We start from the raw sequence: 25,764 nt of genomic DNA, 5'->3' as shown, positions 1-25,764 counted from the left end.
CAAATACCTGACTTACATAAGTATTCAGACCCTTTGCTATGAGACTCGAAATTGAGCTCAGGTGCATCCTGTTTCCATTGATCATCCTTGACATGTTTCAACAACTTCATTGGAGTCCACCTGTGGTAAATTCAATTGATTGGACAATGATTTGGAAAGGCACACAACTGTCTATATAAGGTCCCACAGTTGACAAGTGCATGTCAGAGATAAAGCCAAGCCATGAAGTCGAAGGAATTGTATGTAGAGCTCCAAGACAGGATTGTGTCGAGGCACAGATCTGGGGAAGGGTACCAAAACATTTCTGCAGCATTGAAGGTCCCCAAGAACACAGCGTCCTCCATCATTCTTAAATGGAAGAAGTTTGGAACAACGAAGACTCTTCGTAGAGCTGGCTGCCCGGCCAAACTGAGCCATCAGAGGACAAGGGCCTTAGTCAGGGAGGTGACCAAGAACCCGATGATCAATCTGACAGAGCTCCAGAGTTACTCTGTGAAAATTGAGAGAACCTCCCAGAAAGACAATCCTATCTGCAGCGCTCCACCATTCAGGCCCTTATGGTAGAGAGGCTAGACGGAAGTCAATTCTCAGTAAAAGGCACATAACAGCCCGCTAGGAGTGTCCCAAAAAGCACCTAAAGACTCTCAGACCATGAGAAACAAGATTCTCTGGTCTGATGAATCCAAGATTTAACTCTTTGGCCTGAAGTCCAAGAGTCCCATCGAGAGGAAACCTGGCATCATTTCTACGGTGAAACATGGTGGTGGGAACATCATGCTGTGGGATGTTTTTCAGCGGCAGGAAGACTAGTCAGCATCGAGTCAAAGATGAATGGAGAAAAGTTCAGTGAGATCCTTGATGAAAACCTGCTCCAGAGCTCTCAGGACCTCAAGCTGGGGCGAAGGTTCACCTTCCAACAGGACAACAACCCTAAGCATACAGCCAAGACAACTCAGGAGTGGCTTCGGGACAAGTCTCTGAATGACTTGAACCCGATCGAACACCTATGGAGAGACCTGAAAACAGATGTGCAGCGACGCTCCCCATCCACCCTGACAGAGCTTGAGAGGATCTGCAGAGAAGAATTGGAAAAACTCTCACCAAATACAGGTGTGCCAAGCTTGTAGCGTCATACCCAAGAAGAGGCTGTAATCTCTGACAAAGGTGCTTGAACAAAGTACTGAGTAAAGGGTCTGAATACTTATGTAAATGTGGTATTTCAGTTTTTTTATTAGCAAACATTTCTAAAATCCTGTTTTTGCTTTGTCATTATGGGGTATTGTGTGTGGACTGATGCCAATTATTATTATTTTTAATCAATTTTAGAATAAGGCTGTACCGTACCAAAATGTGGAAAAAGTCAAGGTGTCTGAATCCTTTCCGAAAGCAATGTAACTCATGACAAGTGTTCATCCTCAATTTATTACATCTTTAGTGTAGGATCACATCCCAGTGATGGACCCGGGCTGAGACCTTTGAGAGGTCGCCAGTGTTCTTTAAAATCTAGTTTAGCTTCTTCCTGAGTCATTAATGAGAGTACAGCCACCCCACCAAATCGGGTTAATCTGGGCTTTTGGCTCCTGGTGGTCCCCTCTCTCGTGAAAGCTAGTGGCCACTACCCGTGGCCACATCTTCGGTGGTGTACGTATGTGTGTGTGAGAGAGAGCTCCGGCCCCAACAGGGGCAGTGAGCAGATACCAAACCAACTCCTGGTGCCAACAGGATGTAATAACAACAGGCCTGTTTACTCTGCACTCACTTTCATTCAACAGGCCAGGGACCGACACGCATGGGGAACTTTCAATAGTAAATAGCTTCCACTTCCATCTCGTTTGCCATAGTTATGACAATCTCCATGCCAATTTGTCACATGTGAACCCTGTTATTATTGGGTGTTGCCTTGCTTTGCCTTTCTCCGAGTGTTGTTTTGTTGCCTGTTTTGTTTTCTATTCATTATCATTCTTAAATTAATAAAGGGAACTACACTGAACCAAAATAAACACAACATGCAACAATTTCAAAGATTTTACTAATTGAAGTTCATATCAGTAAATCAGTCAACTTAAATCAATTCATTAGGCCCTATACTATGGATTTCACATGACTGGGAATACAGATATTTACAGTTGAAGTCGGAAGTTTACATACACCTTAGCCAAATACATTTAAACTCAGTTTATCACAATTCCTGACATTTCCTGACAAAAATTCCCTGTCTTAGGTCAGCTAGGATCACCACTTCTTTTTAAAAATGTGAAATGTCAGAATAATAGTAGAGAGAAATTATTTATTTCAGCTGTAATTTCTTTCATCACATTCCCAGTGGGTCAGAAGATTTAAATTGCTTTAAATTGCTTAACTTGGGTCAAGCATTTTGAGTAGCCTTCCACAAGCTTCCCACAATCAGTTGGGTAAATTTTGGCCCATTCCTCCAGACAGAGCTGCTGTAGCTGAGTCAGGTTTGTAGGCATCCTTGTTCGCACACGCTTTTTCAGTTCTGCCCACAAATCTTCTATTGGATTGAGGTCAGGGCTTTGTGATGGCCACTCCAATAACTTGACATTGTTGTCCTTAAGCCATTTTGAAGACCCATTTGCGACCAAGCTTTAACTTCCTGACTGATGTCTTGAGATGTTGCTTCAATATATCCACCTAATTTTCCTTCCTTATGAAGCCATCTATTTAGTGATGTTCACCAGTCCATTCTGCAGCAAAGCACCCCCACAACATCATGAATCACATGCCTACACCCATGTGATTCACGGTTGGGATGGTGTTCTTCGGCTTGCAAGCCACCCCCTTTTTCCTCCAAACATAACAATGGTCATTATGTCCACACTGTTCTATTTTTGTTTCATCAGACCAGAGGACATTTCTCCAAAAAGTACGATCTTTGTCCCCATGTGCAGTTGCAAACCGTAGTCTGGCTTTTTTTATGGCGGATTTGGAGCAGTGGCCTCTTCCTTGCTGAGCAGCCTTTCAGGTTATGTCGATATAGGACTCGTTTTACTGTGGATATAGATACTTTTGTACCTGTTTCCTCCAGCATCTTTACAAGGTTCTTTGATGTTGTTCTGGGATTGATGTGCACTTTTCACACCAAAGTACGTTAATCTCTAGGACACAGAACGCGTCTCTTTTCTGAGCGTTATCATGGCTGCGTGGTCCCATGGTGTTTATACTTGAGTACTATTGTTTATACAGATGAATGAGGTACCTTCAAGCATTTGGAAATTGCTCCCAAGGATAAGCCAGACTTGTGGAGGTCTTACAATTCTTTTTCTGAAGTCTTGGCTGATTTTGTTTGATTTTCACATGAACTCAAGAGGCACTGGGTTTGAAGGTATGCCTTGAAATACATCCACAGGTACACCTCCAATTGACTGAAATTATGTCAAAGGCCTATCAGAAGCTTCTGAAGCCATAGAATATGTTAAGTAGATGTCCTAACCAACTTGCCAAAACTAGTTTGTTAACAAGAAATTTGTGGAGTGGTTGAAAAACGAGTTTTAATGACTCCAACCTACAGTTGAAGTCAGAAGTTTAAGTGACTCCAACCTAAGTTTACACTTAGGTTGGAGTCATTAAAATTCATTTTTCAACCACTGCACACATTTCTTGTTAATAAATTATAGTTTTTTTTAAGTAGGGGTGTGGATCAGAAAGCCAGACAGTATCTGGTGTAACCATAATTTGCCTTGTGCAGTGCGACACATTTCATTCGCATAGACATCTCCTTCACATAGAGTTGATCAGGCTGTTGATTGTGGTCTGTGGAATGTTGTTCCACTCCTCTTCAATGGCTGTGCGAAGTTGCTGGATATTGGCGGGAACAGGAACACACTTTGTACACGTAGATAGAGCATCCCAAACATGTTCAATGGGTGACATGTCTGGTGCGTATGCAGACCATGGAAGAACTGGGACATTTTCAGCTTCCAGAAATTGTGTAGAGATCCTTGCGACATGGGGCCGTGCATTATCATGCTGAAACATGAGGTGATGGCAGCGGACGAATGGCATGACAAGGGGCCTCAGGATCTTGTCACGGTATCACTGTGATTTCAAATTGCCATTGATAAAATGCAATTGTGCTCATTGTCTGTAGCTTTTGCTTGCCCATACCTTAACCCCACAGCCACCATGGGGCACTTTCTTCACAACATTGACGCCAGCAAACCGCTCGCCCACGCGACATCATACATGCTGTCTGCCATCAGCCCGATACAGTTGAAACCGTGATCCATCCGTGAAAAGCGTTTGAGCATTTGCCCACTGAAGTCAGTTACAACGACGAACTGCAGTCAGGTCAAGACCCTGGTGACGACAACGAGCGTGCAGATGTGCTTCCCGAGACGGTATCTGACAGTTTGTGCAGAAATTCTTTGGTTGTGCAAACCCATATTTTCATCAGCTGTCCGCAGTGGCTTCTCTCAGACAATACCGCAGGTGAAAAAGCCGGATGTGGAGATCCTGGGCTGGCGTGATTACACCTGGTCTGCGGTTGTGAGGCCAGTTAGACGTACTGCCAAATTCTCTAAAACAATGTTGGAGGCAGCTTATGGTAGAGAAATTATCATTAAATTCTCTGGCAACAGCTATGGAGGACATTCCTGTAGTCAGCATGCCAGTTGCACGCCCCATCAAAACTTGAGACATCTGTGGCATTGTGTTGTGTGACAAAACTGCACATTTTATTAGTGACCTCTTAATGTCCCCAGTACAAAGGGCACCTGTGTAATGATCACGCTGTTTAATCATGTTCTTGATATAACACACCTGCCAGGTGTGGAGAAATGCTCACTAACAGGAATGTAAACAAATTTGTGAGCAAAATTTTAGAGAAATAAGCTTTTTGTGCGCATGGAATATTTCTGGGATCTTTTATTTCAACTCATGAAACCAACAGTTAACATGTTGCATTTATATTTTGTTTCGGTGTCAATTGCCTTTTATGAACTGGGCGGGTCGTACTGTACTATTTAAAGCCATTCGTCTGTATTTTATGTAAATGTGTTCTATTGGATAATTACACGCCACTCAAATACTTCCTCTGCTCTCTACAGTATAGTAGCATGGGGAGCCTTGGGCATTATTTGTACAGAGAAAAGCATTATTTACCAGATATTGAGTTTAAATAACAGTTTATCGCAAGTTCACATATGATAGCGAGACAATAATGACATTTCAGTAAAACATCCGAGTACACTACAGCATAGAAATATGCAAGTCATTCATATACACATAAGATTATACAGATATTCCTAAATCCAGTGATAATGTCAGAGAGACAACCTATTGTGAGTTACTCCCTGCTTTCTCTAGTACGGAACATTATGGTATAGAAATTGACTTAAGAGTAGGGGCTCTGTAAAGTATTCCGTGTATTTCAAGGGACACAGTTTCAACAGACTTTGCTACATGTTACATACCCACTGCATACCTCACAGTTCTACAGATCCCACTCGATGCATCGCTTTACTCAGCAGAAACATGGGAACATGCAACACTTGGAGCTGGAGGGAAACCATGTGCAGGGAGGGAGGGGGATGGCTTTACTGACACCTGCAACTGAAAAAGAAGAAGGAAAAAACACGTGTGACAATCGCTCCTCACTGTGATTTAAGTACAACATCAGAAACCATGGATTACATGTGTGACAGAGACCATTATGTCTGTCCAACCTCCCGTCAACAACAACCAAGTTTGGATATATTCATAGTTTGTCAGTGCAAAGAGGACGATATCTCCACAAAGTGCTGATGAGTGAACACTTCCTCACCTTGGTGTAAATAACATCTAGTGGACTGGTCAGTAATTACCACATTGAGAGGAACATCGATTTCTATATTTTACACGTTACAATGAGGTAAGGGTGTATGACTACACCTGAGGCTAAGACTTAACTTGATGTGATACAACGAAGCAGATGGTAAAATCTGGTTTCAATGGTTATGGAACCTCAAATATAGAGGTACAGTACAACAACCTTCTAACAGAATACATTTGTCGTAAGGCAATAGCAACTCGGTGCATTTCTGCATTGTGTTGTAAGTAAGTTAGTTACAGCAGCCTTTTCATGCGGCAGGTGTGTTTGTCTATGTGCATGGTGGCCTGGTCCGTAGAGGTGGTCAGAACATCCAGGCCCTCGTCTTGCCTCTCCAGCTCAGTCTCAGCCTCCAGAGCAAGATTTTTCAGCTGCATTAGCATCTGAGAGAACAGGGAGAGAAACATATAGGCACACACACACACTTGACTTAGCTTGTGGTTCGCACTTTTGGATCCATTTCTTCTGTTTCACTTTACAGGGCAAAGTAAATCAAGTGCAGCTCAAGTATTTGACATATGTACTTGACCTCGGTCTGTGGGAGTCATTTTGTTTCTTGTTGTGGGGGAAAAAGTGTCTTGTCTAGGCGTTATGTCCTGAGAGGAGAGGGAGTGAGTCAGTCAGTGGAAAAGACGGGGGAGATGAGCAGAGAGGAGGAATAACACTTTCTTCTCAGTCATTATTCTTCTTCCACTGCCTGCCGGGGCCAAGGAGACAGAAAGAAAACGATCTATAATAACTTAATTTACATCGCTAGGTCAAGACACAATCGCCATGTGAAACAATATTCATGTGACTAGTTTATGATACTCAAGCACATGGTGGTTTGACAGAGGTGCTCCTCTGGTCATCGATAACAAACAAGTCAAATTAAATGTTATTCCAACTTTCCATGTGTTCAGGGAATTCTGCAACTCCATCTCCAAGCTCCAAAAACTGTGTATGTAATGGTCAATGGAACATCTAAAATAAACTGCGTTGTGCCAAGCAAAATCTAATAAACATTCACTCCAAGCTCCACCGTGGTTTCTGAACTAATATTATGTTATCCTACACATGCTCACACACACACACACCCATTGACATTATGTACGTTTTCAACTGCCAGTAAGTGACACAGAAACAATGTGCACAGGACCTTTAACTCAGTCCTACTGCTCAAGTTCAATATCATCACACCACTGCTTGAAAAGTAGGTTTGTTTGGGTGTATTAACTTAGTCAGATATGTTAGTAAAATACACACAAGTTTTAAAAAGCAGGCTAATAACCTCAGCAAACTGATGAAAGGTGAGGTGAGGTGACTTGTAGGAATTTGTTTAGGACATAAAGAACTGTAAATATTTAACTGATTTGAACAATAAACCTATTGATAATCTGTATCAAATATCTTTTGATAAAAGGGTCTATTTGCTATACACTTGGGTAGGAAATAAGGTTGAAAGTGGCTCTCAACGAGGGGCTCTTACTATAGGTTCTAATCATGATATGACTTCAAGAGAAGGGTTGGGTGTGTCAAAAAGTGTACTATTGTATCACTTGAGAAAGTGGCAGGCTTTGTAGTTCAAAAGAACCATTAAGACTTATCAGCACAACATAATAATCCATTGATAGAGAAAGAATACACATCCCTGAATTGTACACAGACTAATTGAGAAAAATGTCACTTACATGATCGATTTGTTTGTAAAATGATTATATATAAAACTATATTGAGATACAATCGTATTGAGACCATTCTGAAGCGGTCAATACTTAACTTGTAATACCTAACTAACTATTCCGTTTTAAACGCAGTTTCCACAAAAGGGTCATTCAATCTTAGCTTCATTCAGTTTTAAAGAATTGCTTATGGGACAGTAAGAACCATCCATGTCTGGAGAGACTGTAGCTATGTTTCAGAAGGATTATGAAAATGACAACATACCTGTAATGGTTCACCAACCAATTACATATGTGGTCTTAGATATACACAAAATGTTGTGTTATGAAGAGGTTTAATATGGAATACAGCATTCTGAGAAAGTTATAATAATGTGTTAAATAAAAAATAATTGACTGCATTTGCGTCACTGTTTATGTCTCGCGACCATAGACCATGTATGGAGCTCACCCTGTTCAACATTATGGCTATGAATGGAAATACTTTATACACTGTCTGACCAGAAAAGTCGACCAAATAACTGGCCATGTATATTTCCCTCTCTCCTCTCTCTCTCCTAAACACATTGGAGTTTGGTTTGTGGTCTCACCGACTTACATATAAAATATAATTTGACAAATCTAAATCATTACAGTGAATCTCTGTTTGGAATGGAAATACAGCATTTATCTTCCCATGATTTCCATGGGCAAAATTATGCTTGTTCTTTAAAACCTGCTATTGACATGGAATACCTTTACTGAATTGTAACATGGTTATTAAATTATGCATTTCCTCTACATACAAAACAGGTGTCTAAAGGACAGGTATTAAGCAGAAAGAGAGACAATGTAAGGGCAGTATAACTTTAGACTGCTTTAGTATACAGATGGAGAGATCTCTCACCTGTCTGAGCTCCTGAACCTCAGCCTGAGTAACCTCTGGCTTAAGGACATGTAGATGCACCTGGGAAAGCTCTCCTGCTGGGACCATACTGGGGACCTCTGTCTCCTGGTACTGCTGCAAGCCTGCTGCCAAGGAAGGGGGACAGAGATACAGTGAGAAGGCAACTCAAACAAACAAATGATCATCTTATGAGCGTAACAGTATCCCCATGATAATGTATGGAGGATAGCTCATAACATAAAAGGCAGAATTGTGTAATAAATCAATCATCTAGAGCAGGGGTCAACATAGTTATAAATAATTTGTATACAGCAAAATTGACCGCAAGAATCCCAAACAGATATAGTATTTGACAAACACAGAATCCTTTAAAACCTTGATTACACTGGAATAGGACCACCAATGTCTCTCTAGTTATGTGTGGGAGCACTTGGGAACAGATTTCCTAAATTAAAATACACTTTGAGCTGATATCCTGGGGATTTTACAGTCTTATGTCAAACAACAAAAATTATATATGTTTTAAATCAGAAAACTTGGGGTGCCAAATAAAATGATCTAGAGTGTATCATGACATTTGAGCCTAAAGCTATTTCAAAGATATATATTGAACTAATGCTAAAATACAAACCTTTACTGCCTCTTGGTGGTCAAATACAAACCAATGTACAATACAAAATAAACAAAGAAGAACAACTGCCTGTGACTTCAGAGGTGAAATCTACAGTTCTTACCTGCATTCCATATTAAACCTTGATTCTGGTCACCTGGGGTTGTGGCTGGGGTCGTCTTAAAGGCAGAGTACTCACTCATGTACTCTACCTTCTTCTTATACTGCATCTCTAACACAGACATGGCCTCCGGCATTTTAGCCGACAGGAGTCTGAAGCATATGTCTGGCTTCCCTATGAACCTCTGCCTCACACTGATCTCATAAGGATTGTGCACCCGGATGTCATCCACCTCGTCCCTCTCAAAGCGGTGGAGGAGCACATAGTTTGTGTCTCGGACTTCTAAAGAGGAGACCATCACCATCAAGCAGCCAGGCTTCAGGTCCGAATCTCCACCTCTGGAAACGATGGCTGGTATGCTGGTGATCACTCTGTGCTTGCCTGTTCCCTTACAAGTGGCCTCTCTGGCAGCATGCTCAGCATTGGCATCCTGCTGACTCTTCCAGGGTAATTTGCCAAAAGGCCACCAAGGGGGAGACTGCAGTTCAGACAGTAGCCTGCGGAGTGAATGGTGACAGAAGTTAGAGGAATCCATCCAATTCAGTGACGGTTCACACAAATCAATCTTCTGGATTATCGCTATCCAATCTCAATTCCTTACTATTATAGATGAACCAATTACATGTAAATAGAAAGGCATCAAAATGTCAGACAATATCCATGGCAAGCTACAATATTTGTAAACATAAAAACAATAAAACAGTTACATGACAAGGCCCAGAGGTAGAATAGAATATCAAAATCCTCCTTACTTGTCTGCCACGCCCAGATCAGAGTCGATCTTGTCCAGGCCCTGCATGACGTTATCAAACTGCTCTCCCTGATGGTGGAGGACATTCCCTGTGTCCTCTAGCCGTCTTTGAGCCTCCGCAACCAGGTTAATCAGCTCCCTCCCCTTGGTGGGCTGTGCCTCGGCCCCCTGGACCTCAGTAGAGGGGGACAACAACCTCTCCCTCCAGAAATGCTCCAGGACATTGTAGACCACCAACCGGTTGGGCCTCAGTGAGCCGAACCAGTGCTTGAGATTCCCCTGTTCCAACACAGTCAAAGTGCTGAAGATGAAGCTGGACGACTCCATCTTGATCTCCATGATCCTGGTGAGGCGGAAGCCAACCAGGTTCTCTTTGCTCTGGTCTGAGGTGAAGCGCAATATGGTGCGGGTCAGGGACAGGGTCCCGGCCTCCCAGTGCTTCTCGCTGTTGATGTAGTAGGAACCTGGCCAGCTGTGGATGGGGATGTCTCGGTTTGGGCTTGTCATCTTGACTTGGCTTCAGATGCTCACTTAGGTAAAGAGGGGTGAACATAAATTGAGATGTCATATTAGAAATAACAGAGTACTTGAATCAAGGTCAAGATGTTAATCAAGATTAACGATTAGACCCTAAACCTTTGGAACTAGTAGCTAGGTATTTCAAGTAGCTAGCTAGATGTCATCATGGTAATCAATGAACTTTGGACTAGTTATTTAGACCTACTGCATGGCAGTAACGTTACAGCTAGAAACATACGTTACCGTGTAATAGTTAACGTTACTTTGCTAGGGCCACTGTGTATATGCTAAGCTTGCTGGCTGGCTATAAAAACAAGCACAATATAATACGCCAGGAAGCTATCTAACGTTAGCTAGTTATCCAGCCAGCAGCCATCTTCATAAGCTTACCTCTAAAATAAAATATATTTTGCATTAAATTACATTTGTGTGCATACTAAAGAATAGCTGTAACCAAACAAAATAGCTAGCGACCATTCAACGTTCATGTTTTTGTTTACTTTTTAGAAACCGGGCACGTGAGCTCCTGCAGGGTTATGACTATCCCAGGAAATCAATGGCAACAATTCTGCAATGTTGGGCAAGGCGCTAACATTAGCGATTGTGCAAAAGTAATTTTTATTCGAGTACAGTTGCTCTGTGAATATATATTTCAATCTGTCAGTTTAATAATTTGTAAAATTAAATAAAAACACCTGTTTGCAGGCGACTGATTTGTTTAGGAAGTGGAACAACGGCAGGTTCTCTGTACAGACATGTTTACAGTCCGTCTAGAAACAATGATCCTGCTACCTTAAATGTGTAGATTAACATGATTGCCTAATTTCGTTGCTTATATGTACTACATAAATTGTATTTTTAAGACAACGTTGAATTAGCAGACAATATCCAAGATGTACGGAAACAATAAGGTGCAAAAAAAAAAGAAACATATGTAGCTTTGTAATTAATATTGGGCGTGTGCATCGATAAATGTGTTCCCTTGCAATGCAAACTGAATATCATAGCCATAGCATGTATAATAGAAAGTTATTTGTCGGTTCGAATAAACGAACCAGACCCTCCTAATTTCCGATTTATCTTTGTAATGCAAATCCCAAAATGATGTCGTTATATCGTAGATACGTCGCCAGTTTTAATTGCTTGCTAACTAGTTAGCTATATCCAGGATTTGTTTACATTATTGAATATCATAGACAGGGAGTCTTACTATAGCTGCTGCAGCCTGGTCAAAATACCAAGGCAATCCTATGAAAAATTCTGGTCTTCGCACTTTGTGGATTACATAGACAAGAAGTTGAGCTATTCCAAATTCTTTAAAGGGTACTTACTTCCCAACCACCCATTCATGTTCTCGAGGAAATTCACTCGACTGGACATACAGAAAACAGTGGATCACTGAAGAGGGGAAACCAACCTTCCAGAAACTGCTGCAGCAATTTGGTAAATAAATGTTGTTACAGATCTATTACAATGCGCAGTAACTTTGTATTCATGTTGGTGTGACATGAACGAGTTTGATTAGCCTATGCATGGGCTGTTCTGATCTGTGATTTGACAGCCATATCTCATCGTCTGTGGAATTATCTGATATAATTTGTGTTGCAGTGATGCAGTTGTTTTCACATAAGGTTTTTCATTTTTTTTACCCTTGCAGATGAGACTCTGGTTCCTGTTGCAAACAGTAATGTGAAAGAATACAATGCAAACCCCAAGCAAATCATTTATTCACTACTGGAAAGAATACATCCAGAATGGACACTCGTCACCAAAAGAATGTCTATCTGAACAATTCTAAACTATCAAAATAAAGAAAGTCGCACACTCCATGTATAATCTCCCAGCAATTTAATGGGTATTTGCCGACATTTTGGCATGACCCTGAGGAAGGCACAGTGATGCCAAAACATTGGTAAATACCCATTAAATTGCTGGGAGATTATACATGGAGTGTGTGACTTTATTTTGATAGTTTATTCGCCGTTAGCCAGCACCTCCACACAAACTATTATTCTGGGTGGGCGCCAGCTCATGTTTTTTTATCTTTTATCTGAAGGATTGACACATGTCAAGGTATTGAATTCACTGATATGTTGCCTCAGTCCAAAAGAGCAGCAGTCCAAGAGATTTGAAAGTGTTTATTTGTAATAAATAGTACTTGTACTCTTTGCGTTCTTACGAAACTATGCAGTATTTTGTTTTTTTTATGTATTATTTCTTACACTGTTACCACAGGAAATCTTAAGTCTTATTAAATACAGCCGGGAGGAACTATTGGATATAAGAGCAATGCAAATTTACCAACATTATGACCAGGAACACGACAGGTCTGTTCAACGCTGGTCCAACCAATCTGATTCCACGCTTCAAGATTGCTTCGATCACATGGACTGGGATATGTTCCGAAGGCGTCGAACAACAACATTGATGTATACGCTGATTTGGTGAGCGAGTTTATTAGCAAGTGCATTGGTGATGTTGTATCCACAGCGACTATTAATACCTTCCCCAACCAGAAACCGTGGATTGATGGCAGCATTCACGCAAAACTGAAAGCACGACCCATTGCTTTTAATCAGGGCAAGGCAACCGGAAACATGACCGAATACAAACAGTGTAGCTATTCCCTCCGCAAGGCAATCAAACAAGCTAACAAACTGAAATGGTCCACCCACACAGACAGTGTGGTGAAGAAGGCACAACAGCGCCTCTTCAACCTCAGGAGGCTGAAGAAATTTGCCTTGTCACCAAAAACACTCAAACTTTTACAGATTCACAATCGAGAGCATCCTGTTGGGCTGTATCACCGCCTGGTACAGCAACTGCTCCACCCACAACTGTAAGGCTCTCCAGAGGGTAGTGAGGTCTGCACAACACATCACCGGGGGCAAAATACCTGCCCTCCAGGACACCTACAGCACCCGATGTCACAGGAAGTTCAAAAAGATCATCAAGGACAACAATGACCCGAGCCACTGTCTGTTCACCCCGTTATCATCCAGAAGGCGATGTCAGTACAGGTGCATCAAAGCTGAGACTGTAAAGCAGCTTTTATATCAAGGCCATCAGACTGTTAAATAGCCAACACTAACATTGAGTGGCTGCTGCCAACATACTGACTCAAATCTCTAGCCACTTAATAATTAAAAATTGGATGTAATAAATGTATCACAATGCCACTTTATATAATGTTTACATACCTTACATTACTCATCTCACATGGATATACTGTACTCTATACCATGTACTGCATCTTGCCTATGCCGTTCGGCTATCGCTCATCCATATATTTATATGCACATATTCTTATTCATTCCTTTACACTTATGTTACACTTATATCTTTACACTTGTTAGATATTACTGCATGGTCGGAACTAGAAGCACAAGCATTTCGCTACACTTGCATTAACATCTGCTAACCATGTGTATGTGACCAATAAAATTTGAATTGATGTGAAACTTGATTTGATTTAGACATTGCTCAACTGTTTCCTCCTGTCTGCAACAGGGATTTTCCTTGACACGTTTATACCACCCCAGTCTTCTTTTCTTCTGACTGGTTCAATAAGTATTGGGATACCTTGGAGGTGGACGACTACCGCTTCGCTTCGTCTACATGGAACCCAAAGACTCATGGTATAACAAAACATATTTAATTATAGACCCTAATATGGATATCCTCTTATCTCACTCTCCCTTAACATCATTTGCTTGTTTCTCTCATCACTACAGGACGCCATTCCACACTGATGCGTTTTGCTCCTACAGCTGGTCAGTGAATATCTGTGGCAGGAAAAAATGGCTCCTATTTCCCCCGGCCAAGAAGAGTTTCTACAAGACAGCCATGGCAACCTTGCTTATGACATCACTACTCCCGAGCTTCAAGACAAGGGGCAGTTTCCCACACTCTGTTGAGGCCTGCCAACCACTAGAGATCATTCAGGAAGCGGGGGAGATCATTCGTGTGCTCAGTGGTTGGCACCTTCAAGTTTATAATTTGGTAAGTGCTGCTGTTTGGATGTGGTGCAAGAGCTTATTTATAAATCATTGCCAGTTAAGCACAAAAGCTCATCTGGCTAATTTTGAACTTAATAACCCCATTTTTGTCTCATAATCCTACAGGAAGACACCATCTCTATCAACCATAACTGGTTGAATGGCTGCAATGTGTACATTATGTGGCAGTTTCTTCAGAACGAGCTGTCTGCTGTCCAGAGGGAGATAGAGGAGTGGAGTAACACTTGGAGATACAGTATGTCAAAAGCAGATTTATTTTGAAAAAGCTGTGGTCTGTAGTAACTAAATTGTTTTTGTTTTCCAGGTCATCATGAACTCTTGCTCTGGGATTGACTACAGGGAGTTTGCCTCTTTCCTAAAGATCATCGCTGACAACCGCATGTCTTTCTTGAGCTCTTGAAACACCTCTTCAAATTACCCCCTGCATCTTTCAGATACCCTGACCACGTTAGGACCTCACCACGCTGCCTGTGACCTGCAGAGGATGGCTCACATTCTAGAATGCATGCTCTGCAATTACTTTAACTGGAACATACAACTCTGAGCTCACACACCACCCACCCGTAGATTGCACTCCAGCAGGTATATCTCACTGGTCATCCCAAAGCTTGTTCTTACTTTGGCCACCTTTCCTTCCAGTTCTCTGCTGCCAATGATTGGAACAAACTGCAAAAATCACTGAAGCTGGAGACTCATATCTCCCTCACTAGCTTTAAGCACCAGCTGGTCAGAGCAGCTCCCCATACTGTTTTTATATATTTTGCTCCTTTGCACCCCAATATCTCTACTTGCACATTCATCTTCTGCACATCTACCATTCCAATGTTTAATTGTTATATTGTAATTACTTCGCCACCGTGGCCAATTTATTGCCTCAACCTCCCTTATCCTACCTCATTTGCACACACTGTATATATACTTTTTCTAATGTACTATTGACTGTATTTTTGTTTATTCCATGTGTAACTCTGTTGTTGTATGTGTCAAACTGCTTTATGTTGACCAGGTTGCAGTTGTAAATGAGAACTTGTTCTCAACTAGCCTACCTGGTTAAATAAAGGTGAAATTTAAAAAAACTGAACGTTTTCTGGAGTAGATTAAAGAAACCATACACTCCACTAGAGGGCAGCACTCCCTTTACCAGGAGTAGGCCACTGTATCCCATTCTGAGCATCTTTATCAATACATTTGGTTGATAAGGCTTTGGTTTCAGAGATAGGTAGCCCAAATGACTTGCCTGATGTCTTGAAATACATACGTTTATGGATGTTTTGTGTGAATGAGATGTTGAGAAAAATCCATACTTTGTGTCCTTATACGTTTATTACACCAGAGATGCATAGTAATATTTCTGACAATAGCTAGTAAATTGTGGTGCACTGGCAAACAGTTTCAAGGAAGATAGACTCTGAAATTATAATTTGTCTATCTAAAGCAATTTCAATATTGCAAACAAAGTAAAACTATTGTCATACATGGCTGCTAGTGGTACCAGTGAAATACTGTATTAGATTAATTTAGAATGAGAAGATGTAACTATGGACCCTATCCATGTAGAAATTATATGGCTCTTTTGAACATATGTACGGGGTTCAACATATGTATGGGGTCAATAAAAACCTCTATCCTCATTTTGCTTTAGTGTCTTTGGGCCACCAGTCTGGCACGGAGGCCTCTAGAGTCACTGTGGTGTCCTCTGACGCCTTGAGTGTCAGTGGCTCTTTAGCGTGAGCCAGGCGGATCAGGCTCAGGCCCAGCTCTCCAACTCCGGCCCTGTGCTTCCCGGCTGGCTTGCCAGACTGGGTCTGTAGCGATACTCCTTCCTCCAGGCCTTCGGCTGGTGCTGACATGCGTACAGGCATCAGGCGCTTCCGCACCACCCCGGTGTGATGAGTCCTGGCGGTCAACTCCTGGCCAATGTAACAGCCCTTACTGAAGCTGATGCCCTGCATGTAGACCAGGTTGGACTCCAGAGGAAGAGCCACCCCAGGAGGAAGGTCCTTCACCCCCTCAGGAAGTCCTAAGTGAAACAGGTAGATAGAAACATACGGTGATTACAGGAATCATTTCAATCCAACAGCCCTGCTAGCCATATTTTTTATTTTACCTTTATTTAACTAGGCACGTCAGTTAAGAACAAATTCTTAATTTCAATGACGGCCTAGGAACGACAGATGTTTTCCTTGACTGCTCTGGGACTTGATCTTGCAACCTTTCGGTTACTAGTCCAACGCTCTAACCACTAGGCTACCTGCCACCCCATACCGTATGCTGCAACCAACTGTTCTATTGTATATGGCATAACAACAACCCAGTAGTTAACGATATACAACCATAGAGTTGGCTACACACCACATAGTATTAGATGAGGCAAGCAAACCATTTCCACCACTTAAACCTCTAGTTGGTTGATCCTACCTATTGCATAGCGGTGCCTGTGGTACTCTTCTGAGTTGCCTTGCTGACACCATGGAATCATTTCCAGAGGATCAATTTCGTTGTCCACCACCAACCTCCAGCCCATGGCTTCAGTTCTCGGATCTTCCTCCCACAACAGAGCTTTTTCTGGGGCAGTGAGATCTGGCTTAGGCCTCTTGTGGCCTGGGGCTGTTCCCTGAGGCAACACAGCCCATAGAGAAAGCTCTGGACAGGTGCTGATCTTCACCTGCCGGCGGATTTTGTACACCTTCAAATGTTTCAAAATGACATCCTTTATGGTGGTGTCACACTCGACCAGAACACCACAACCCGCTTCTGCTACTTTCAACCTAAATAACAATAAAAGAAAGAACATGTCAGCCATCATGTGGGAGTGCTTCAAATGTATATCATGCCTGGGTTTCTAGTAACTAATTGAAACAGTCTTAACTGCTGCACAGTAACTTCTATGTGAAACTTTGTAGTTAGATAAGCAAGACACGCCCACAATGGAGGTTATGGCTAGCCTGACCGTAAATAAGATGTAGCTGTTACAATAAGGCATTACCTGTATATGATAATGTCATACAGTGTCCTTCCTTGAACGTTCAGCATGTGCGCATACAAAACGTTATGTTCCTCTTTTGCAAAGAGCTCCATGTCATTGGTTACAATACCTTGAAGAAACGATCTTGTATCTTGCCCTTGAACTTTCATTAAGGTCCTGTGTGGAAGATGATAGCAAACATACTGTCCCAATTCATTCTTACGTGCTTCCTGACTGTAATTATTGATGTTGGTCCATCCTGCTGGGCACCAAGCATCTGTCCACTGGTACCGGGGTTCGGAACATTTTCTAGCATTGAAATTGCGTGAAGAGAGTCGAAGAAAAGAGTTTGGACCAACCGCGGCCCTAACGAAACAAACCAATCCCATACAGAGCATTTTTTGGTACGTGTGCGAAAAACAGCAACTAGACAATTAAATAAAGTTCGTTAAACAAGTCCAAGACGGGACGTTTCAGCTGACATCTTGATAACAAACTCCATTTTGAATCCCACAATGCACTGCGTGCATTTACGTCACGACGATGCGTGCGTACCAGAAGATTCGTGTGTTCAGAGCTCTGAGGTAGTTTTCATAAGACTGCTTCCAAGATGTCCGCCCGCCTGTTGTTTTCAATGTAATCCACTGGTTCGCGTACGCTGATTCATGGACCGACTACTTCACAGTGTACAAAACATTAGGAACACATGCTCTTTCCATGGTTTCAGACTAACCACGTGAATCCAGATGAATGCAATGATCCCTTAATGAGGTCATTTACTTCCACTTCAATCAATTTAGATGATGGGGAGGATATAGCTGAATAAGGATTTTTAAGCCTTCATACAACTGAAATATTGATTCAGTGCTGCCAACTCTCACTCATTTGACCCTTCACACCCCATACCTCTTATTTCTCAGCCATTGAAAAAAGTACTACTTCTATTTTCTCATTCATTTTCCTGCCACCGCACTGTGAAAAGCGGCAGATTGAAGCTTGTGATTTGGTTTACTAGGTGCACATTTAAGTAATAAGGCACGAGGGGGTATGGTATATGGCCAATACACCACAGCTAAGGGCTGTTCTTCAGGACCAACACGTCGCTGAGTGCCTGGACACAGCCCTTAGCTGTGGTATATTGGCCATATACCACAAACACCCAAGGTGGCTTATTTCTATTATAAACTGGTTAACAACAAACAACAAGAGCAGTAAAAATACATGTTTTGTCATACCCATGGTATATGGTCTGATATACCACGGCTGTCAGCCAATCAGCATTCAGGGCTCAAACCACTCAGTTTATAAATGTAATGAAAGACCCCTGTTAGATGAATTTGGTAACTATGTGTTCATTAAACAATTCAATTAAACTACTCAGTCTGCTATATCAGGATTTGTAGGATACTGATAGAAATGAAGACAGACAGAGGCCCAGTCTACAATAGTACAATAGTTAAATGTTTTTTCATGGGAACATTCTCCCTATCATTTCCGGTACATTGGTCTATATACCTCACATTTTGTCATAAATGTCCCTCCTCCTCTCAGATACTATGGCAATATAGTTCACAAGCCTTCTTACATTGTCTGCCACCTGTTAAACAATCTACTACAAGCCCAAGGTCTCTCCCCTCCCTAGGTGGGGACAGAATGTCCTGTAAGGAACACAGTAATTCCACATAGCTCCAACAAGGAACAGAAAGTCCTTGTTCTAATTCTTGACAAAAACTACACACATTATATTCAGTATTATGATTATAATAAGATTCATACATTCATACAGTAACAGAGAGTATTCTGTTTAGTTATAGTTCTAAGTTCAATGTATACATAATTTAGTTATTATTCATAAAAATCCCATAACACCCCTCATGATTAGAGTCAAGCAGACAGCCACTGGCAGACTGGACAGGCATGTTTGTTATCTTCTGAACTAAGTTGATTCACTGTCAAAAGAGTAGTAAGGCAACTTGTAGCTCTGTGTTGTACACATAATTGTCAATAAATTAATTAGTCACAGAATGCTTCCTTTTGACAGCATATGACAATATAGCCCAGTGCCTAGAGTAAGATGATGGAAATGTTTTACAAATCAGTCTCAACCACCTGAAGATTGATATTCATTAGACTTATCATGAATGTGGAGTAATTTGTAGAAACACCCAGTATTTGTAAACATAGATCAGTGGTAGCCAACCCTCTTGGAGAGCTACCTCGAGGCAGGATTTTCTATGGTCCTATTTTAAAGGGATAGCATAGTTCACCCAAATTAATTACATATTTACATGTTTGTTTCTTATGGAAAAGGAGAGACCGCAATCCATCATATGGTTAGCCACTGCCAGGTCCGGTGGCAACGAGAGATGAGACGTTGAGCGGATGGAACCGCCACTTCAATCTCCTGATCTGGAAACAGAGAAGGCTGGTATCCGTAACAAAATCTGGAATGGTGACAGGCCGGTGGAGGAACACTGGAGAGTGTTGTGTGCGTACTCCACCCAGGGAAGATGCTGACTCCAAGTGGCGGGGTTGGCAGACACACAGCACCATAAGGCGGTCTCCAGATCCTGGTTCACCTGCGCCGTTTGACCGTTGGACTGAGGGTGATAGCCCGAGGACAAACTGGCTGATGACCCCAGAAGAGTACAGAACGCCCTACAGAATCTGGAGGCAATGTCCCCGGTCCCCGCCCCGGTCGGAGACGATGTCCAGAGGAAGTCTGTGAAGGCGGAAAACATGCTGAATAAGTAGCTGATCAGTCTCATGGGCAGATGGACGCTTAGGCAGTGGAATGAAATGTGCCGCCTTGGAAAAGCGGTCCACAATGACCAGGATGACAGTCGGCCCTCTGAGGATGGAAAACCCGTGATGAAGGGTCGAGGAGGTGTTGTCAGCGGATGTAGAACCCCCAGAGGCTGCTGACGAGGAGTCTTGTTCCGGATGCATGTCGGACAGGCAGCCACAATGGTCCGAGTTTCCGCCTCCTCTGAGGTCCACCAAAACCTCCTCCTCAGAAACTCTAGTGTCCGCTGCCCTCCCAGGTGAGAGGTGATACCCACTGAAGTGCCTTGGACCGTGCCTCAAGAGGAACAAAAAGTTTGTTAGATAGACAGCCGTCAGGAACTGCCTCCCTACCTTGTGCCTCCCTCACTACAGTCTCTATACCCCTGGACACTGGCACTAGGATGAGCGACCTGGGGATGATGGATCCAAGCGGCCAATCCTCACTGGAGCTGGAGAACTGTCGAGAAAGGGCATCCGGCTTCACGTTCTTAGACCCCGGACATTAAGATAACGTGAATCTGAACCGAGGGAAGAAAAGAACCCAACGAGCCTGTCGGGGACTGAGGAATTTAGCCTCCTGGATGTAGGCCATGTTCTTGTGGTCAGTCCAACCGTAAATGGATGTTCCAAACCCTCCAACCAGTGCCGCCACACGACCAATGCCATTTTGACTGCAAACAGCTCCCAATTACTGACATAATAGTTCCTCTCTGCTGGAGTGAGACGCCTGGAGAAGAAGGCACGGAATGAAGCTTTTGGTCTTTAGCCGAGCACTGAGAAAGAACCACAACCACGCTAACGACAGAGGTATCCACCTCTGCCACAAAGGGAAGAGAAGGATCCGCATGAACTAGAATGGGTGCAGAAGAAAACCAACATTTCAGGTTCTGGAACGCCTTCTCAGCAGCAGGGGTCCAGCTTACATGCCCAGCATTTCCCTTGGTGAGCGCTGTCAGTGACGCAGCCACCGAAGTAAAGTCTCTCACAAATCTCTGGTAGAAAACCCAAAAAAACGCTGGACTTGCTTGATTGTGGTGGGCTGCGGCCAGTTGACCACCACTTCTACCCTTTGGGAATCCATCCGTACACAGCCCTGAGACACGATGTACCCAAGGAAGGAGATCTGAGGAACGTGAAACTCACACTTTTCGGCCTTCACAAACAATTGGTGAGAGAGGAGTCTTTGAAGAACTTGGAGAACATGTTGGATGTGTTCAACTATGGACTTGGAGAAGATGAGGATGTCATGAAGTTACACAAACACAAACTGGTGAAGGAAGTCACGCAGCACATCATTAACCAGGGCCTGGAAAACGGATGGAAAATCCAATTTTGAGAAAACTGTAGCTCCCTGGAGTCTTTCAAAGGCTGACAACATAAGAGGACGACGGTGATGGTTCTTGATGGTAATGTATCCCCCATGCCTCTTTCCAACAAAGAAAAAACCCGCTCCTGCGGGTTAAGTGGACAACCAAATAAATCCAGCCGCCAGCGCCTCATTAATTTACAGTTGAAGTCGGAAGTTTAGCTAAATACATGTAAACTCAGTTTTTCAATCCTAATAAAAATTCCCTGTTTTAGGTCAGTTTGGAACACCACTTTATTTTAAGAATGTGAAATGTCAGAATAATAGTAGAGAGAATGATTTATTTCAGCTTTTATTTCATTCATCACATTTCCAGTGGGTCAGAAGTTTAAATACGCTCAATTACTATTTGTTAGCATTGCCTTTGAATTGTTTAACTTGGGTCAAACGTTTCGGGTAGCCCTCCACAAGCTTCCCACAATAAGTTGGGTGAATTTTGGCCCATTCATCCTGACAGAGCTGGTGTAACGGAGTCAGGTTTGTAGGCCTCCTTGCTCGCACACACTTTTTCAGTTCTGCCCTTAAATGTTCTATAGGATTGAGGTCAGGGCTTTGTGATTGCCACTCCAATACCTTGACTTTGTTGTCCTTAAGCCATTTTGCCACAACTTTGGAAGTATGCTTGTGGTCATTGTCCATTTGGAAGACCCATTTGCTTCTGTAACCGATGTGAAATGGCTAGCTAGTTAGCGGTGGTGCACACTAATAGCGTTTCAATCGGTGACGACACTCGCTTTGAGACCTTGAAGTAGTGGTTCCCCTTGCTCTGCAAGGGCCGCGGCTTTTGTGGAGCAATGGGTAACGATGCTTCGTGGGTGACTGTTGTCTGTGTGTACAGAGGGTCCCTGGTTCATGCCCGGGTAGGGGCGAGGGGACGGACGAAATTTATACTGTTACATTGATTCTGTTGACCCAGATCACTGGTTGCTGCGGAAAAGGAGGAGGTGGGGGGTGAGTGTAACGGAGGTGAAATGGCAGTATGACGGCTGCATGGTCCCATGGTGTTTATTCTTGCGTACTATTGTTTGTATAGATGAACGTGATACCTTCAGGTGTTTCGAAATTGCTCCCAAGGATGAACCAGACTTGTGGAGGTCTACATTTGTATTTTTACTTGTACTAATGATGTCAAGCGAAGAGGCAAAGAGGCACAGGTACACAGGTACACCTCCAATTGACTCAAATTATGTTAATTAGCATTTCAGAAACTTCTAAAGCAATGACATAATTTTCTTGAATTTTCCAAGCTGTTTAAAGGCACAGTCAACTTAGTGTATGTAAACTTCAGACCCACTGGAATTGTGATACAGTGAAGTTTAAGTGAAATAATCTGTCTGTAAACAATTGTTGGAAAAATGTATTGTGTCATGCACACAGTAGATGTCCTAACCAACTTGCCAAAACTATAGTTTGTTAACAAGAAATTTGTGGAGTGGTTGAAAACAAGTTTTAATGACTCCAACCTAAGTGTATGTAAACGTCTGACTTCAACTGTAACTGTTCATGGCTGCAGTATCTGGGCCTGAGAGAGAATACAGCCCTCCTCTCTGAGAGGTGGTGCCGGGCAGGATGTCGATGGAACAATCGTAGGATCTGTAAGGAGGCAGTTCGCTGGCCCTTCGTTTGCGAAAGACCTGACCCAGATCCCAGTACTCCCAAGGTACGTGGGAAAGATCAGGCTTGTAATCCCCAGCCAGGGGAACAGGAGAATCGAAAGCCTCCAGAAATGCAGGACCTGGAAAGGTTTGGAGATAGTTACTGGCGGGTGGACTGGAAAGGATTTCCACCCAGAACTCTTCCCGAGGGCCAGTCAATTTGAGGATTATGGATAGAAAACCACGGATGTCCAAGAACCAGGGGAAGCTCAGGAGACCAAATGTAACTGGATAAACTCCACATGATAATCCAGAACTCATAGCTGAATAGGCATGTTGAGTTGCTCCACCTTCCCAGACCTTAGGGGTTGACCATCCAGCACAGTGGCCGACAACGGAATGTCCAGCTTAGTGAGAGGCAGCCCCTGTTGGCGAGCTAATGTATCCAGAAAACGATCCAGAAAACAGCCAGTAGCCTCAGATTCTTTGAAAGCAGGAATGTTCAACTGCCCATTGTCCCACTGCAAGTTGGCCAGAAGCAAGGTGCGTACCGTGTCGGAAGCTGGGGACTGTATCTGACTCGCCAGTATTATCCCGTCTACTGACGAGTCATCCTGTTTCCGATCAGCTCGGGACAGGAGGCACGGAAATGTCCAGACTGTCCATAGTAAAGACAACGTTAATCAGAAAGATAAGCGGAGGCTTTGGGAGTATTCACTCTTGAGGTTTCTTATGTCGGCCTCAGAGAGCAAAAGCACCTGGTCATCCGGAGCAGCGACAGTGTTCCAGGATGGCTCAGTATTATCTGCCTTGATGCAAGCATAGAATGTGTTACGCTCATGTGGGAGGGATGCTTCAGTGGACACCGCACAGCTGGATTTTCCTTTGTAGTCTGTGATAGTCTGTAGTACGTATCACATGCACATCTGAGTTGTCACATCAATTCAAGTTTGAGTCTGTATTGTCTTTTTGCGTCCCTAATGGATTTGCGGACCTCGTACCTTCTTTCCTTGTACACATCACATGCCACCAAGTCATTGGGGTTCATTCATGTGACTCGAGTCCACAACTCTGTGAATTAGTCATTCAAAAATCATGTTAAACACTGCTGTTGCACAGAGTGAGTCCATGCAACTTATTATGTGACTTGTTAAGTGCATTTGAGGTCCTGAACTTATTTAGGCTTGCCATAACAAAAGGGGTTGAATAGTTATTGACTCAAGACATTTCAGCTTGTCATTCATTTGTAAGAATTTCTAAAATCAAAAGTCCACTTTGACATTATGGGGTATTGTGTGCAGGCCAGAGCCAAAAATCACAATTCAATCCATTTTCAATGCAGGCTGTAACACAAAAAAAATTGTCATATTTATTCATTTATTAATCATTCACCTTTTATACATTTTTCACCTTTATTTAACCAGGTATGCCAGTTGAGAACAAGTTCTCATGTACATCTGCGACCTGGCCAAGATAAAGCAAAGCAGTGCGACACAAACAACAACACAGAGTTACACATGGAATAAGCAAACGTACAGTCAATAACACAATAGCAAAGTGTATCTACAGTGTGTGCAAATGTGGTAAGATTAGGGAGTTAAAGGCAATAAATAGGCCATAGTGGCGAAATAATTACAATTTAAGAATTAAACACTGAAGTGATAGATGTGTAGAAGATGAATGTTCAAGTAGAGATACTGGGGTTCAAAGGAGCAAAAAATAAATAATAATATGGGGATGAGGTAGTTGGGTGGGCTATTTACAGATGGGCTGTGTACTGGTGCAATGATCAGTAAGCTGCTCTGACAGCTGATGCTTAAAGTTAGTGAGGGAGATATAAGACTCCAGCTTCAGTGATTTTTGCAATTCGTTCCAATCATTGGCAGCAGAGAACTGAAAGAAAAGACAGCCAAAGGAGGAGTTGGCTTTGGGGATGAACAGTGAAATATATCTGCTGGAGCGTGTGCTACGGGTGGGTGCTGCTATGGTGACCAGTGAGCTGAGATAAGGCGGGGCTTTACCTAGCAAAGACTTATAGATGACCTGGAGCCAGAGGGTTTGGCGACGAATATGTAGCGAGGGCCAGCCAACAAGAGCTTACAGGTTGCAATGGTGGGTAGTATATTAGGCTTTGGTGACAAAACGGATGGCACTGTGATAGACTACATCCAATTTGCTGAGTAGAGGGTTGGAGGCCATTTTGTGAATGACATCGCCGAAGTCAAGGATCATTGGGATAGTCCGTTTTATGAGGTTGTGTTTTATGAGGGCAGCATGAGTGAAGGTTGCTTTGATGCGAAATAGGAAGCCGATTCTAGAATACATTTTGGATTGGAGATGCTTAATGTGAGTCTGGAAGGAGATTTTACAGTCTAGCCAGACACCTAAGTATTTGTAGTTTTCCACATATTCTAAGTCAGAACCGTCCACAGTAGTGATGCTAGACGGGCGGGTGGGTGCGGGCAGCGATTGGTTGAAGAGCATGTATTTAGTTTTACTTGCATTTTAAGAGCAGTTGGAGGCCACGGAAGGAGTGTTGTATAGCATTGAAGCTCATCTGGAGGTTTGTTAACACTGTCCAAAGAAGGGCCAGAAGTATACAGAATGGTGTCATCTGTGGAGTGGTGGATCAGAGAATCACCAGCAGCAAGAGCGAA

At 42.8% G+C, this 25,764-nt stretch overlaps 3 protein-coding genes across 8 annotated transcripts; 1 reads left to right on the top strand and 2 right to left on the bottom strand.

Moving 5' to 3' along the window:
• Positions 1 to 3,736: 3,736 nt before the first annotated feature.
• snap47 (synaptosome associated protein 47) lies at positions 3,737 to 11,060 on the bottom strand. 6 transcript variants are annotated; one of them, XM_064934369.1, is made up of 6 exons: positions 10,876 to 11,060; positions 9,858 to 10,386; positions 9,109 to 9,602; positions 8,375 to 8,499; positions 8,204 to 8,206; positions 3,737 to 6,210 (listed from the first exon to the last, which is right to left on the bottom strand). In XM_064934369.1, the coding sequence occupies exons 2-6, from the start codon at positions 10,361 to 10,363 to the stop codon at positions 6,064 to 6,066; spliced, it is 1,275 nt and encodes a 424-aa protein (XP_064790441.1). In that variant the 5' UTR covers positions 10,364 to 10,386; positions 10,876 to 11,060; the 3' UTR covers positions 3,737 to 6,063. The 6 variants fall into 6 exon arrangements, with proteins under 6 accessions (XP_064790441.1, XP_064790398.1, XP_064790423.1 ...); XM_064934326.1 differs by lacking the exons at positions 3,737 to 6,210; positions 8,204 to 8,206 and adding an exon at positions 6,230 to 6,423; XM_064934351.1 differs by lacking the exons at positions 3,737 to 6,210; positions 8,204 to 8,206 and adding an exon at positions 6,230 to 6,423 and having other exon boundaries at positions 8,375 to 8,496.
• A 2,844-nt stretch (positions 11,061 to 13,904) lies between these two features.
• Positions 13,905 to 15,475, top strand: jmjd4 (jumonji domain containing 4; the record flags this gene model as incomplete). Its single annotated transcript, XM_064926386.1, is given in 7 exon segments — positions 13,905 to 13,979; positions 13,982 to 14,013; positions 14,110 to 14,192; positions 14,195 to 14,274; positions 14,276 to 14,377; positions 14,500 to 14,629; positions 14,699 to 15,475. Coding segments are annotated over 7 exon segments (531 nt in total), but the record flags the coding sequence as incomplete, so codon positions are not given.
• A 229-nt stretch (positions 15,476 to 15,704) lies between these two features.
• iba57 (iron-sulfur cluster assembly factor IBA57) lies at positions 15,705 to 17,867 on the bottom strand. Its single transcript, XM_064934381.1, has 3 exons — positions 17,381 to 17,867; positions 16,813 to 17,162; positions 15,705 to 16,414 (listed from the first exon to the last, which is right to left on the bottom strand). Exons 1-3 carry the CDS (start codon positions 17,755 to 17,757, stop codon positions 16,023 to 16,025), a joined length of 1,119 nt encoding a protein of 372 aa, XP_064790453.1. The 5' UTR covers positions 17,758 to 17,867; the 3' UTR covers positions 15,705 to 16,022.
• Between the last annotated feature and the right edge of the window lie 7,897 nt (positions 17,868 to 25,764).

This window comes from Oncorhynchus masou, chromosome 3 (assembly GCF_036934945.1).
Source record: "Oncorhynchus masou masou isolate Uvic2021 chromosome 3, UVic_Omas_1.1, whole genome shotgun sequence".
NCBI lineage: Eukaryota > Metazoa > Chordata > Actinopteri > Salmoniformes > Salmonidae > Oncorhynchus > Oncorhynchus masou.
The sequence above is the reverse complement of the archived record's forward strand: the minus strand, read 5'-3'. Positions and strand labels throughout refer to the sequence as shown.

What these genes read in the sequence shown, in the direction of transcription:
- iba57 (XM_064934381.1), bottom strand. Translation starts at nt 17,757, where the DNA reads ATGCTCTGTATGGGATTGGTTTGTTTCGTTAGGGCCGCGGTTGGTCCA. An exon ending in TATGACATTATCATATACAG is followed by an intron (nt 17,163 to 17,380) that starts GTAATGCCTTAT and finishes ATTGTTATTTAG; the next exon opens with GTTGAAAGTAGCAGAAGCGG. An exon ending in CAGGCACCGCTATGCAATAG is followed by an intron (nt 16,415 to 16,812) that starts GTAGGATCAACC and finishes TGTTTCACTTAG; the next exon opens with GACTTCCTGAGGGGGTGAAG.
- snap47 (XM_064934369.1), bottom strand. Translation starts at nt 10,363, where the DNA reads ATGACAAGCCCAAACCGAGACATCCCCATCCACAGCTGGCCAGGTTCC. An exon ending in GATCTGGGCGTGGCAGACAA is followed by an intron (nt 9,603 to 9,857) that starts GTAAGGAGGATT and finishes TTCACTCCGCAG; the next exon opens with GCTACTGTCTGAACTGCAGT. An exon ending in AGGTTTAATATGGAATGCAG is followed by an intron (nt 8,500 to 9,108) that starts GTAAGAACTGTA and finishes CTTCCTTGGCAG; the next exon opens with CAGGCTTGCAGCAGTACCAG.